The sequence below is a fragment of the Nipponia nippon genome, unplaced genomic scaffold, assembly GCF_047370975.1.
Source record: "Nipponia nippon isolate SJK-2023a ecotype South Korea unplaced genomic scaffold, ASM4737097v1 scaffold_10, whole genome shotgun sequence".
Classification (NCBI taxonomy): domain Eukaryota; kingdom Metazoa; phylum Chordata; class Aves; order Pelecaniformes; family Threskiornithidae; genus Nipponia; species Nipponia nippon.
In genome coordinates, this window is record NW_028262291.1 from 37,167,321 (window position 1) to 37,180,318 (window position 12,998).

The window sequence follows — 12,998 nt, forward strand, 5'->3', positions numbered from 1 at the left end:
GATTCTTTTATACTAACATGGAAACCCTGGTGATGTCCGAGAACTTGTTACACCTAGATGTTGTCCCTCTGCTTCCTCTTCACTGGCCCTGGGCGGGCCATTTTCTCCTGTGAGAACTGGATCTTCCCATTCTCTGCAACGTTACTGTGAATCATCTTGCTCAACCTGCCAAGACTCAAATGGAAGAATAAGATTTTCAAAATGATGAACACCAGAGGGAAAAAATAAAATGAGAACAATCATGGAGGGTTCACCTTCATAAAATAGTATGTATTAACTAATGTATGTTCCCTAACTTACCTTATACCTGGGTTTCATTGCCTTGCATTAGTGAGGTAATTAATCTAGCAGGAGAGATGAAAGATCCAAAGAGATGACAGCAGGCATGTGTAAGAAAGAAATCAAGTGTAGGTCTGTAATGGCGGGCAGTGGAAAAGTGTTTTCGACACGCATTTTGTAAATGTTAAGAGAGTGTAAAGGAGTGCATACAGAGGAGTGGGAGATGTAGTGCCTTTTCTACTGCTTCATCCACAATTGTGTCCTGGTTATCTTCTGATAATAGGGAGGGCGAAGTCCTGCAGTCCAAGGCAACATGTCTAATCTTCTTGTGCTGCTTCGACCAGTTATAGTGAGGGGTTAAACTAAAAACCCCTGAACTAAAATATTTCCTGCTTGGGTAGAAAATATATATGTGTGTATATATATGTACTTCTTTTTAGACCTAAGGCTTCTTAGGGGAAATGCTGTATCCAAGGGCTGTTTCGTGAGCTGGGAGTGCTGTACTAAACCTCTGGGGCAAATGTTTGCATTGAATTGTTGAAAGAGTCTGAGATTGGCAACGCCACCCTGCCCTTGGCTAATGAGCCTTCCCCGAGAGAATATCAAGTGCAATTACCTTTCAGGGAATAACAACATACCAAAGAACCATGGACCCTGCAGAGAAAAACGAAACACACATTCGTAGGTAGAAACCGCTATGAATCAGCATTAATTATCCAATAGAGGGAACAGGGTTGCAATAAGTCTCAGTTCCTGACTCACACCATAGATCACAGCAAATGTGAGCTACTTAGAGAAAAAACATTTGCAAAGTTCAGCTTGCCCTAGCCCCCCTCCCCTCCCGCGTACACTTCTGCGCTCGCGTTGTGCTTGGGGGCCACGCTTCTGGGGCAAGTCTCCCGACCCCCAGTTCGGAGGCGGCTGGGAGAGGCGATAAAAGGGGGCTGGTGGCAACGAGGGACTTGCGAACGTCGGCCGGACGGTTAGGCTAATGCAAAGATTGATTCAAGGTTTCCCATGTGCCGACGTGGCCGAGGGCACCAGGCTTCCCTCAGAAGTCCTTAAGGAGGGCGGGCGGCCGGGCGGCCGCCTGCCTTCGGCTTGCAGAGCCGGGAGAGCCTCGTCGCCGCCGCGGCTGCTTGTCCCGGCAAATGCAGAAAGGGGGGGACAGTCCAGGGCGATCGGCTTTTGCCGTGCCCCTTCCTAGGAAGGAGACCGGGCAGGACGGCGCGGGGGAGCGGGAAAACCGCGTGTTTTGGGTTGAGCGACTGGAAAAACACGTGAAAGAGCATGTCCAGAGGCAGAGAGGTGCAAGGGGCTGCCGGCCGCCGCCGTGACTGCCTGAGCCTGCGCCTCTCTGCCGGGGCGCATCCTCCCGGGGAGCCAGGGCCGCCCGGCGGGGCTCTGCGCGGAGGCAGCCGCGGCGGCGGAGCGGGGAGGCGGGCGGGGGCGCAGCCCCCCGTGGGCGCCGGCAGCGCCTGGCTTGCGCGGCCCGGGGCGGCTCCCCGGGGAGCCGGGAAACCCCGCCGCAAACTCTTCGGACGTGAAAACGGCGCGGAGAAGGGCCGGCTGCTTTGCTGAAACAAGGCACACATATATTGAGTTTGTCAGGGATCATAAAATGTGAATTGATTATTCAAACAGCCATTGATTATAAAAGAATGCTTACTGCAGCAATGGGAAAGGTTAAAAGGAAATTGACCCTCTGCGTACGTGACATAAAGTCATTAGGTAAATGAGATATTCATACAGGGTGTAATCAAGGTCATGCTAATTTTATTTGCGGTATTCAACTCAAATCTTGAGCTTCGTTTGGGGGCAGCAAATTGTCCCCGAGGGAACTGAAACGCCAGGTAGACCCCAGGTGCCGTAAAAAAACCCGTAAATAAAAGCCAAGGAGGGCTGCAAATTACCCCGAAGCCCCGTGGCCGTGGCGGGCCCGAGCCCCACCCGCCGGTGCGGTGGCGGCCGCGGAGCGGCGCGGAGCGGCGCGCAGGATCGGGCCGCCCTGGAGCGGGGTGCTCACCTCGCTGCGCCCGGGGTCGCCTCCTCTGAGCCGGGGGAGAGCCAGCAGTGCAGGCAATGTCAAAGATCCTCGCCTCTCCCAGATAGGATGAGAACGTGTAAAAAAATTAGATGTATTTATGCACATATTTATCCCCTCTAATTATAGAAATTAATCCTCTTACTTATGACTAAAAGGTAACGTCTAAGGCGTCCCTTTGATGTTTAACAGCATCATTTGTGGCTAACATTCCAACTGATTAAGGAATAATTGTTGTTAAACGCTTTACAAGTGGATAGTGTTTAATTGAGAGGCATTCATAATTTTACGGCTTACCACAAAATGAAACGTAATTAAAAACGCAGGAATTTCCAACTGATTTTATTCCAATTATGTTTATTGTTCAGACTAATTACTGCACAAGATGGGGTACTTTTCCCCATCTCTAAATGGCACACGTCTCCCAGATATACCCTTGCAGGTTTTTCTTTTCCAGGTACAGGCTTGGGACGGCTTTCTGCAGCCGCCGTTCCCCCACCCCGCCCCCACCCCCTGCATCATTAAACGCTCCAGCCTTTTCTTCTCTCCTCCATGCAACACCTTGGGATGTGAGAAAGTGATGGCAGCTCTCTTCCCTCGGAGCTCGAAGTAATTGTAGAAGGGCTTATGAATTTCTTGAAGAAACACTTGCCACACACTGAGGAAACCATCTCCTAGCAGGATTTTACAAACCAAAGTAAACAAAGCACCCCAGGGGCGATTTCCTCCTTTTGCGCAGCTTACTTCTCAATTTACCTCAGAAGGGATCACAAACACACGCAAGAATTACAACAGAAATCGTACTTGGGCTGGGGAGGATATTCCGGATGAAAAGCAGCAGAGGAATTGAAAATGTTCAAAGGAAGGGACGGTCATTAAAATACCTGCCAGGCGCGCTGCCGTTCCCCAAACCAACCTTTCCTTCTTCCCCGTGAACTCAGAAATCTCTTCGGCATCTCCTTAAACATACATATCCCTGGGAGGGAAAAAAAAAAAAAAAAAAAAGAAAGAAAGAAAAAAAACCCCCACACCTCAGGTCCATCTTCCCAGCGCCTTTAAAACCACCTCATCCTCCCGAAACGGGTGGGGAATAAAGTTACTTGGCTAATTTCACTGTTTGCTCGATCGAAGAGAGTTTAGTGTGTAAATGGATTTATTTATTTATTCCTGAGTTTTTCCATCCCTCAGCTGGGCTCTCGGAGAAAATTAGAGAGAGGTGTCTGAGACCATGCTAATAAAAAATCAGCGCTTACAGTTAAAGTGAATAATCAGACCGGATCAGACCCTGATAAAATGGGGGCGGGGGGCATCAAATGCCCAATACCGCTTCCAATTTGCCTTTTTCCTTTGGGTTGCAAACCGTTAAGAAAGGATCACACACATATTTATTGTTCCTTTTGTCTCCTTCTTTCTAGCAGGACCCAAACCCCCGCGCCTGTGTGCGCGGTTCGGGGGCTGCTGCTCTCTTTGGGAGGCTTTCGGCAGTCACAGGTGGGCTTTGGCTCCTCTCTGTCTCCCTGTACAGTTTCTCAATTCTCCTGAAGGGTTTAATCTAGGTGCGAGGGTAGAAAAGTGTTTAAATTCTACTGGGGAAATAAGGGGGGGGGCAAGAGGGGGGAATTCCCTCTTATGGCAAGTTAGAAATAGCCCAAGCTTTCCAAAGGGATGTTTAAATTGGACTTAATGGAGCAATATCTCCACGGTTTTTTGGTTGCTTTTTTTGTTGTTTTTTTTTTTTTTGCTTCAGCTATGAGTCCTGAATCCTTTCATTAAACTGACATAGATTTCCAGAGATGGGGAAAAGGAGGGGTATCTGGGGTGGACATTTTATGTAAATGAGCAAATCCGAAATGTATTACAAATCCACTGTAATAAAACTGACAGTTTTGACAGTATTGACAACATAAATATATGTTGGAACACAGCACTTTCAGACACTTAACCGATGAAGCAATAAAAAGATTCGACTACAATATTTCAAATAATCGACATTGATGTTTTGATACATCATTTTTATACCTCGAATCGATCTATCACTCTGTGACCGGTCAATCTTAAGTAAAAATCTGCTGCAATTATTTACGCTATTGCCAATGACGACCTAATAACTGTTTTCAATTAATTACAGCAAAACTAAGCATTATGAGAACTAACCGGCCGTATATTCCATTGTACGGTCCCTTGCATTTCTTACATAGAGAGCAAACACACATATGTATATTGCATTCTCTTTGTGGGATCAAAAGAAAGACGTACAAAGGCGATCACAATCTTTTAGAGAGGGGAAAAAAAAAATCACAACAAAAAACCACCTCTTTCGGGAACACACCGCCGGCTCTCATCACATACTTCTAGGAAACACGCTATAATATTTTGTCAGCTCTTTCTCTATGCAACACCAAGCCGGGCTCCTAAGATTATTTTTTTTCGCCTTTTCTCTTTGGGCTGCGCGCTGAATCCCACTTCAAACAATGGGCCGAGCAGCTCTTAGAAAAAAAAAAAAAGAAAAGAAAAAAAAAGAAAAAAAGGGAGATTCGTGCTTCGAGTGATCGCCTGTGTGTTGTGAGTCTCCGTATCATTTCAAAAGAGGTAGGAGGATATTGTTCTCTCCGGACCGAGAACTCCGGTGTAAAAATGAGAGCGCTCTTCTTCTGGAGTTTTATAGGCAGCTGGAGAACAAAAGTGAATATTTTGAGTGAGCGAGAAGAGAGAGCTCTGAGCGGAGTTTGGAGCCTTCTCGGATGCTCTGATATTGCACTAAAGCGATTTACTTTGCCCTAACTGTCCTTTTTGTTACCGTGTCACATTGGAAAGATGGATTTTGTTAACGCTTCGGGCTTCTTCGAACAAATGCAAACTAGATTTTTAACTACCCTGGTGGAAGCAGCCTGCACGGCGTTAGTGGGAAGCCCTGACAGGTATTTTTCTTTTTCTGGTGATGGAAATACGCACGTTGGCTGTTTATGGTCTTCACTTTTACAAACCTCGTGGCCTAAGACAAAAAAAAAAAAAAAAAAAAAAAAAGCTCAGCTCTCCCCTGACATCAGCGCTTCGCACCGCACCCGCGCGAGAGAAGCCGGACAAACCCGAAGGGGGGAGGGGTGGTTCGTCGTCGTGTCCCTTTCCACCGCCGCCCTCGCCCGGTCGGACGGGATGCGGGGTGGTGGCGGGGCGGGGGGGGGGCACAGATCCAGCGCCCAAAGCTCCGCGGGAGGCGGAGGCGGGGAGAGGCGCGGAGCGGAGCCCTGGGCTCCGCTCCGCGCCCCTCCCCGCCTCCGCCTCCCGCGCAGCAGGCCGAGCTCTGCGTGGGTCTGCGCGGGTCTCCGCGGTGCGGTGCTGGTGCTGGAGCCCCGCCAGGTAGCGCTAGAGGGCCGCGGATGGCAGCGCCGCGCCGCCGCCGGGGAGAGGCAGCCCCGGGGCGGCGGCGGGGGGCGGGGGGGGGGCGGCCATCCCGCAAGCGGCGGGTTACAGCCCGGCAGTCCCGGGGGGGAGAAAGGGGGCTCGGGAGGGGAGAGAGACGCTGGATCGCTCTTGATTCTTGGCGGTTTGGTTTTTTTTTTTCTTTTTTAAAAAATAGAGGGAGGGGTGGAAGAAAGAGAGTTAAAAGGGAAGCTAACAGGTAAGTAAATGAACCTCCTCCTAATCCAGCTCCCAAAGATCTCAGTCATACCGCAGTCGAGGTCAAGAAAAGTTCACCGCGATGGGCTACCATTAACTTTCTGGACTGGAAAGATTTTCGAAAAATAACAGATTGCTGAAAAGCGAAGTACACCATTGGCAGGCGGGGGGATGAGGGTGAGGAGTTAAATGAACCCAGTGATCTGCAGAAGCTAAAATGTGCATGATTTCACAGGGGCACCCGAGATGGGACCTCGAAAGTCCTGCAGCAGCGGGAAGTCGGAGGCGAATCAAAGTGGGCTGAGACGAATAAAAAGTGACTCAAGTTGTAAGAACCAACCGTAGAGGCAAAGGAAAGTGTGGTAAAGAGCGATTCTGGGGGTAGAAGTTTGAACTGCGGCATAATCCCGATTAAAAAAAAAGGAAAAGGTACTGTTTACACCCCACACTTCGCCCCGCGAGCAAAACAAAAAGAAAAATTCCCGTGGATTTTACTACGGGGTCATGGTGATGTAATCCCGCAGCCACATTTTACCAGGCGGATGGCTTTCTTCATTAAATGACACATTTCCTAGAACGATAGTTCAAGATAAAATGCCAATTCAAATGTGGAAAATTTTTCGTCCTGTTCCGCGATATCCTTAGCCCGTCCACGGGGAGTTTTGCCTGCAAATGTAGCCTATGTGTTCCCGAACACAATGGCATCATCCAAAAATACTTGAACTCAGCGCACAAACAAACAAACACTGAATAAAGTTACAAACAAGATTAAGGTTCAAGTTATTTGTCCCTGTAGCAAGGCGTCAATTGTTCTAACAGATGTAGGGACGCTAAGAGGATTTAAACCACGCGAATTTAATAAACCAGATTAGCAATAGGTGCTTTCCACAAATGCTAGGAACCGTAGAGTAAATCTAGCCTAAATTACCCGTCAGACCAGAGCATCGCCTACAAGGAGTGCAGAAAATTTCCGAAGGGGTCCAACAGGATTTCGTGCAAGCATGGCTTCTTTCCCCCAAAAAAACTTTCTGTTTGCATTAAATCTTGCGCTAGGCGCACACGCGCGTACCGAACAGTGGTTTACGGTCCCCGGTGGGATATATTCTTGAAATCTGAAATATTACCTGTTGTGCCATCCGCTTTTGCAAGGCTGTGGAGAAAGCGGGGGGGGGGGGGGGGAGTGAGCGAGCGAGAGAGAGGCATGTCTCAAAGCCAGCAAAGGACTAAGATGCCACACTTCGGAAAGGCTGATTGAAAACAGACTCTTCTTAAGTTTTAGAGGATTTTCTCTCTCACTCCCTCCAAGGGCTAAGAAGCCGATTTGGGAGTTTGAAGGGAATAGGTTTCAGCGTCCATATTTGTTCTGGTGCACTTGTAAAATGCGATTTGAAGAGGATCTTTAGCCCTCTGATTGTCTTTGTATTGTTTTTCTTGAAACGGATCTTTTGCCCTTAATGAATCCCCACACAGCTGGACAGCTCCTGCTCGGACACTGAGAGCGCTAACCCCAAACTGACCCCAATTTGACACCACAAGATGAAATTTTACCGCCTGTTAAAACCATTTCCAGCCTCGGCAAAAGGAGCTGGCTGTTGACTGAGATGCACTTCCATACCGGACACCTCATTTCTCTTTGGACTTTTGAGCCGATCAAAAAAAAAAAAAAAAAAAAAAAAGGGGGGGGGGGGAAGCCCAAACACACACACACCCCACCAACTCGTCTCTCACACTTTTCCTGGAAACAGCCTTCGCTGTGAAAGTGATGCACGAGAAATGGAAATTAGCCAATTTAATTTTCCCGAATTACTGTGTTTTAAAAGAAATATGCCACCAGGCTGAGTGGGGGAAAAAAAGTAAATAAAAAATGACCTAAGAATGTGGAAACCCCCACCCCCTGCACGCACGTATCCCATTTTCCTCCGAGTTCCCAACAACATCTTTGTTAATAGCTGAGTACTTTCACTTAAGGGCGCTAAATTGAGATTCCTTTTTAATGGCTAAACTGTAGCGCTTTATAAACCATGTTCTCTGTGTGCTTTAATCCACTGGGATAGCGAAGAGGAAAAAGGCTTCAACTCTTTTCACGGGGAAAAAAAGACACAGGAGGAACATGAAAGCCCTTCATTTACCATATGAAATTTCACTTTCTATCAAGTTAAAATATTTTTTAAAAGTTGGTCCCTGTCCCAGATTACACACATGCACAGCAGGGCGAGCCAACGCAGGGGGTTAATTAGTTTAGGAGGGGAAAAAAGGAAAGGGAAAAAAAAAAAAGGAACAAGTGAAAGGAGCAGCATTGAACACTGCAAAAATCTTTGGCTGCTTTTTTTGCAGCTTTGATTTTAGATTGCTTTCTAACAATTTCTTACTCAAGAGAACCGAGATCTACAGGGACTTCTGTGAAAAACAGAATTATGAAAAAAATTCAGGTCTAAAATTATATCCTAAGCAATGAAGCGCGCTTTCTTCTATGGGAGCCAAGTCATCTAAAAACTTCTTTTTGAGAAGAAAACTGATGAACTTCTCCCACAGCTTAAGGTCTGAACAAATACATGGAGCCTTCAATGGAGCTAGATTACTTTTGCACGGCCACGTTACAAGTAAAGACCTCTTCTTTGGTGATACCGAAACTATTTGAAATGAGACACACTTGTGTATCTCAAGAGGCAAGGCTGCGGGTTTGCACTGCCTCGGTTAAAAAACAAGTTTGGAAGCTACAAATATTTAAACCACATCCTCTAAGCTGGCTTTATGGGCTGTATCACCATCAAATGATTCCACGCGAGTTTAGAAATCTGGCATCTTTGGGGCGGGGGGGGCCGGGAGGGAAAAAAAAACCAACTAGCATTCACCGATGACTAGATCTTTTAAAAAAATCTGTTAGAAAACTACAGCTGTAAAAGTAGGAAAGGATTTGCATAACCTACTGCTCTGTAGGTCTCCGCGCACCCAAAGGATTAGCCAAGCATTCATTACCATGAATATCTTGAATTACGTTACCGATTTATACGACAGAGTATAAAATACTGCACAAGAAGACTGGCTTTTTCCCTGCGAAATGAATCGACTTAACCACTGCTTGAAAGAGATCTACATACTAAGGGCTTTTTTACTCACCTCTCTTTACAGTCCCGTGAAAGTCAGTCACAGCAATTCGGTTGCTCTTAGGACTAGCTTTAATCTTGGAGGAGATCCTCTAGGAAAAAAAAAAAAAAAAAAAAAAAAAAAAAAAAAAAAGACAAGCCCGGCTCTGCTCTCCAGCTTCTGGCGGGTTTTTAATCAGGGTGCAACTCTGGCTAAAAGTAGGAGAGGGACTTTTCTCCATATTCCCCCCCTATCTGTAAATACAGCCCTGCTCTGCAGGGCTCGGCGCTATCGGAACACGCAGGAATGCCCACTGGCGTTTGTCAGCCCTCCACACTATCTTTCTTTATATGTGAGGGCTGATTTCCCGCAGACATCATTGTTATGATGGCTCATTTAATCAAACTGTTTAATTGCTCCGGTAATCACTATCATCATCACAGGTACTCAATCATTCATCATTTTGGAGGGGTTTATTGACCTCTGGAGCTCATTCCCTACGCCTATTAAAATCAGGCCAAATATCTGTAACTACCCCTTGAGTCATTTTCCTAAAGTTTAACAAAAAAAAAAAAAAAAAAAAAGAAAAATCTTAAAATCATCGTCATCATCACGAAAGCAAAGCAAAGCAAAGCAAAGCAAAGCAAAGCAAAGCAAAACCTAGCTGAATAAACAATATTTTTCTGCCGTGTATTTTTAAAAGCCGTCTATGTATGAGGCCACATTCACAACCGGGTACATAATCATTGATAAATCCCACTATTAACGGGATAGTCTGGTTTAGATTTTATGTGCAGGGGACCGTGAACGAGGGTGGGGGGTTGGGGAGGACAAAACTGCAGCAATCGATAGTTTGACCATCGCTCCTCCCCTAAACTTCAAGCATCCCCCATGATTGATGATCCCGGGTAGCTTTGGTAATTGACTGCTCTGAGGTAAGGCATGTTTGAGCTCCAGCGAAGTGATTGGGCGAGAGCAACACACCAAAATTAACGCGTGTGTGTGTGCGTGTGCGTGTGCGTTTGGAAAAGTTCATTTGGTGCTCAGGGGTGGGGGGTGCACCGTCTCCCTTAATTTGCTAAATAACCCCACCGTAATTAGCACTACCATTAGAAGGCATTACCGAGCTAATACTTCAGCATACATTCCACAAGCGCAACGTCGATATACGGCAAAGTCCAGCAGCATACACTCGTAAATACAGCGCTCACCGCCGGATCCGCTCAAAACGAACATGCAAACAAAAAATCTACATAACATCTGGATCTCTCCTACAAAAGGCTGAGCATGACTTTGTTTTTAAGCCCTTTTCAAAGCCTGGCAGCTTAATCGCAAAACTAAAAGGGATTTCCCCCTCTCCCCCCCCCGCCTCTCCCCCCAAGACATCCACAGCGTGCTTGATAGCAGCGATCACTTAATGAAGAGCGGTGCCAAACAGGGTTTGAACGAGGCGTTCTCTTCATGCCCTGGAAAATTAATTTTTAGAAAAGCACAATGAATTGTCAGAGGAAAGGCACCACGCTTGCGGAGAACAGGCTGGCGGAGGCTTGGCCGGAGCCGCCTCGCTTCCCGGGGAAGATCAACTTTGCGCGGCCCCCCCGTGCCCCGTAGCTCTCCGTGCCCCCGGACGCGCGTACCGCGTACCGCTCGCGGCGACGGCGATAGCCGGCGACTTAAATAAAGAATTCCGCGCGTAAACCAGAGGCTACCCATCGCGGTTACTCGGAAGGTATTTTGTTGCGAAAATAATCTAGCGCAAACCAACCCGGGGCTGGGCTTCTATCGCACTTTTCTTCTCGCTCTCCGCAGTTTTCCCCTGCCTCTCCCCCCTCTCGCACACACGCACTCTCCCTGTCCTTCCTCCCCTGCCTCCCTCCCTCCCTCGCTCCCTCCCTCCCTCCCTCGCTCCCCTCCCTCCCTCCCTCTCTCTCGCACGCTCGCTCGCTCCTTCCTACACGCGTTGCTTCGCTCGGGGCAGGGGCTGCTGCGCGGCTCCCCCCGCGCCGCGCCGCGGCCGCCCTGCCGGCGCGCTGCGCATCACCGGCGCTCTGCCGGCCGGGGGGCCCCGCCGCCCCGCGCCCCGCGCCCCGCCGCCGCTCCCCGCCGCCGCCGCCGCCGCCGCCGCTCCCCGCCGCTGCTCCCCGCCGCCGCCGCCGCTCCCCGCCGCCGCCGCCGCCGCGCTGCAGGACTGGCTATGGCCACCACTACTTCCGGGTTCCGTCACTTCATTCTCCCGCCGATCAGCGCTGCAAAACTGAGCCTCTTCTATAAGGCAGCCAGCAGCCAACCTGCCAACACTTACTGACACTCACTCATCTCAGAGAGCGAGGGAGAGAGGGAGACAAAATACCTACCGGGAGGAAAAAAAAAAAAAAAAAAACAAAAAAAAAAAAGGAGAGAGGGGGAAGTCCAGGCTTTGCAAACTATTCAATTTTTCTTCGCATCTTTCCCCACCCCCCTTCACAGTACTTAAAAAAAAAAAAAACCAAAACGACCCTATAGCGATCCTAAAAGGCAAAACCCGAGCGCGGAGTTACTGGAAGAAGAAACCGGGGTTAAAAAGATTCCTCCTCTCTTCTTCATCATCATCAACCATCATTCATTCACTACCTTGACATTCCCTGGCTTTGATTGACAGCTGGAGTGGCAAAAAGCCATGAGACACGACAGTTTGGTTACATGTGGGTTGCTGACGGGCCGATCGTAACCTTCAGTTTGGGGGCTTGACAATTTTTTTTTTTTTTTTTTTTTTTTTGCGTAGAGAAAGAAAAAAGGAAAAAGAGAGAGAGAAAAAGGAAAGAGAGAAAGAGAGAGAAAAAAGAAGAAAACACAGAAACTCATCGTGGTTCTTGACTGTTTTTTATATACTATTGTTGTTGTTATTGTTGTTGTTATTATTATTATTTACCCATATTGGAGGATAGGAGAAGTCTATAAGTGGGTTGCAAAAAAAAAAAAAAAAGGAATCTTCTTCACTCTAAATCACTTTCTTTGCTGGACTGGGATATTAAATATACGACACATCCAGGAGTTTATTGGAGCGCAGACTGATGGCGCAAAGGGTAGGTTTAAATCTCCAACACTTACCTATATATAAATCCTCTCTTAAGAGGGGCCTGTCCGATTTGCTCTCCTCTGTTGCTGCTGATGATGGCGGCCACTATTAAAAAATAGCAGCAAAAATTATTCACTAGCTTTTTGTGTGTGTGCGTGAGTGTCTCTCTGTGTGTGTCTCTCTCTGCAATTGTTCCACGCTTTTTTCCTCTCTAGCTTTTCCCCCAGCAGCGCGATTTCCCTGCTCTCTGCCTGCTCAGTAGCACGGGTTTCACAGGGGAAAGCTTGCTGCTGCTGCTGCTGCTGCTGCTGCTGCCGCCGCCGTTACTGCCGCTGCCTAGGAAAGACTAAGAAATACATATGTGTGTCTGTGTATATACGAACGTATATATATGTATACACATATAGCTGCTTTTTTTTTTTTTTTTTTTGTCTCTGGCTTTGACAAGGACAAGGGGAATTGCTACTAAATAATGTTTCTGGTAACTTTCAGATTATTTCCCCCTTTATCTCCCCCCCCCCCCCCCCAATGCACCCTACCTTTCCTCTCTCCTTCCCAGTGTTGATTTATTTATATAGTTGCTTTTGATTCTGCTTGTTTATTCAGTTATATTTTATTTTTTTGTCCTTCCTTTCTAACGCAGAGTAACTCTAGTTTCTCTCCTCCGTTTCCTTCCTTTTCATCCCCGTTTCCTCGTTAGGGTTCCTCCTGCCCGTGCTGAAGAGGACCATCTCCCCCCGCACGCACAGGCAGGCACACACACACTCACACACTTTCCCCCCTTACCTCTCCCCGCACCCCCACTCCTCCCTCAGCCTCTCCAGCCTCTGCTCCCGATCCCAGTTGATTTTCATTTTGCACATTTCTCTCTCTGTTGTGGCTGTTCTTGTTTTGTTTTGCTCTGTTTGTGTCTGTCCG

The 12,998-nt window shown here is 47.7% G+C and overlaps 1 protein-coding gene and 1 long non-coding RNA gene across 7 annotated transcripts in view; one reads left to right on the forward strand and one right to left on the reverse strand.

Moving 5' to 3' along the window:
* Nucleotides 1–4,135: 4,135 nt before the first annotated feature.
* Nucleotides 4,136–9,187, reverse strand: LOC148057155 (uncharacterized). Its single transcript, XR_015702030.1, has 2 exons — nucleotides 9,059–9,187; nucleotides 4,136–5,315 (listed from the first exon to the last, which is right to left on the reverse strand). It is a non-coding gene; the product is annotated as an uncharacterized LOC148057155 (long non-coding RNA).
* Nucleotides 9,188–10,629: 1,442 nt separating this feature from the next.
* Nucleotides 10,630–12,998, forward strand: part of MEIS2 (Meis homeobox 2) — a 175,366-nt gene continuing 172,997 nt past the window's right edge. The window contains exons 1-2 of one of the 6 annotated variants that reach the window (XM_087746629.1): nucleotides 10,630–10,754; nucleotides 11,787–12,087. In XM_087746629.1, the coding sequence (XP_087602755.1) occupies nucleotides 12,076–12,087 (12 nt within the window). In that variant the 5' untranslated portion in view covers nucleotides 10,630–10,754; nucleotides 11,787–12,075. Of the gene's footprint in view, nucleotides 10,755–11,181; nucleotides 12,088–12,166; nucleotides 12,562–12,998 lie in introns of those variants that run through there. The other 5 variants (XM_087746633.1, XM_087746628.1, XM_087746631.1 and 2 more) reach the window with 5 other exon arrangements.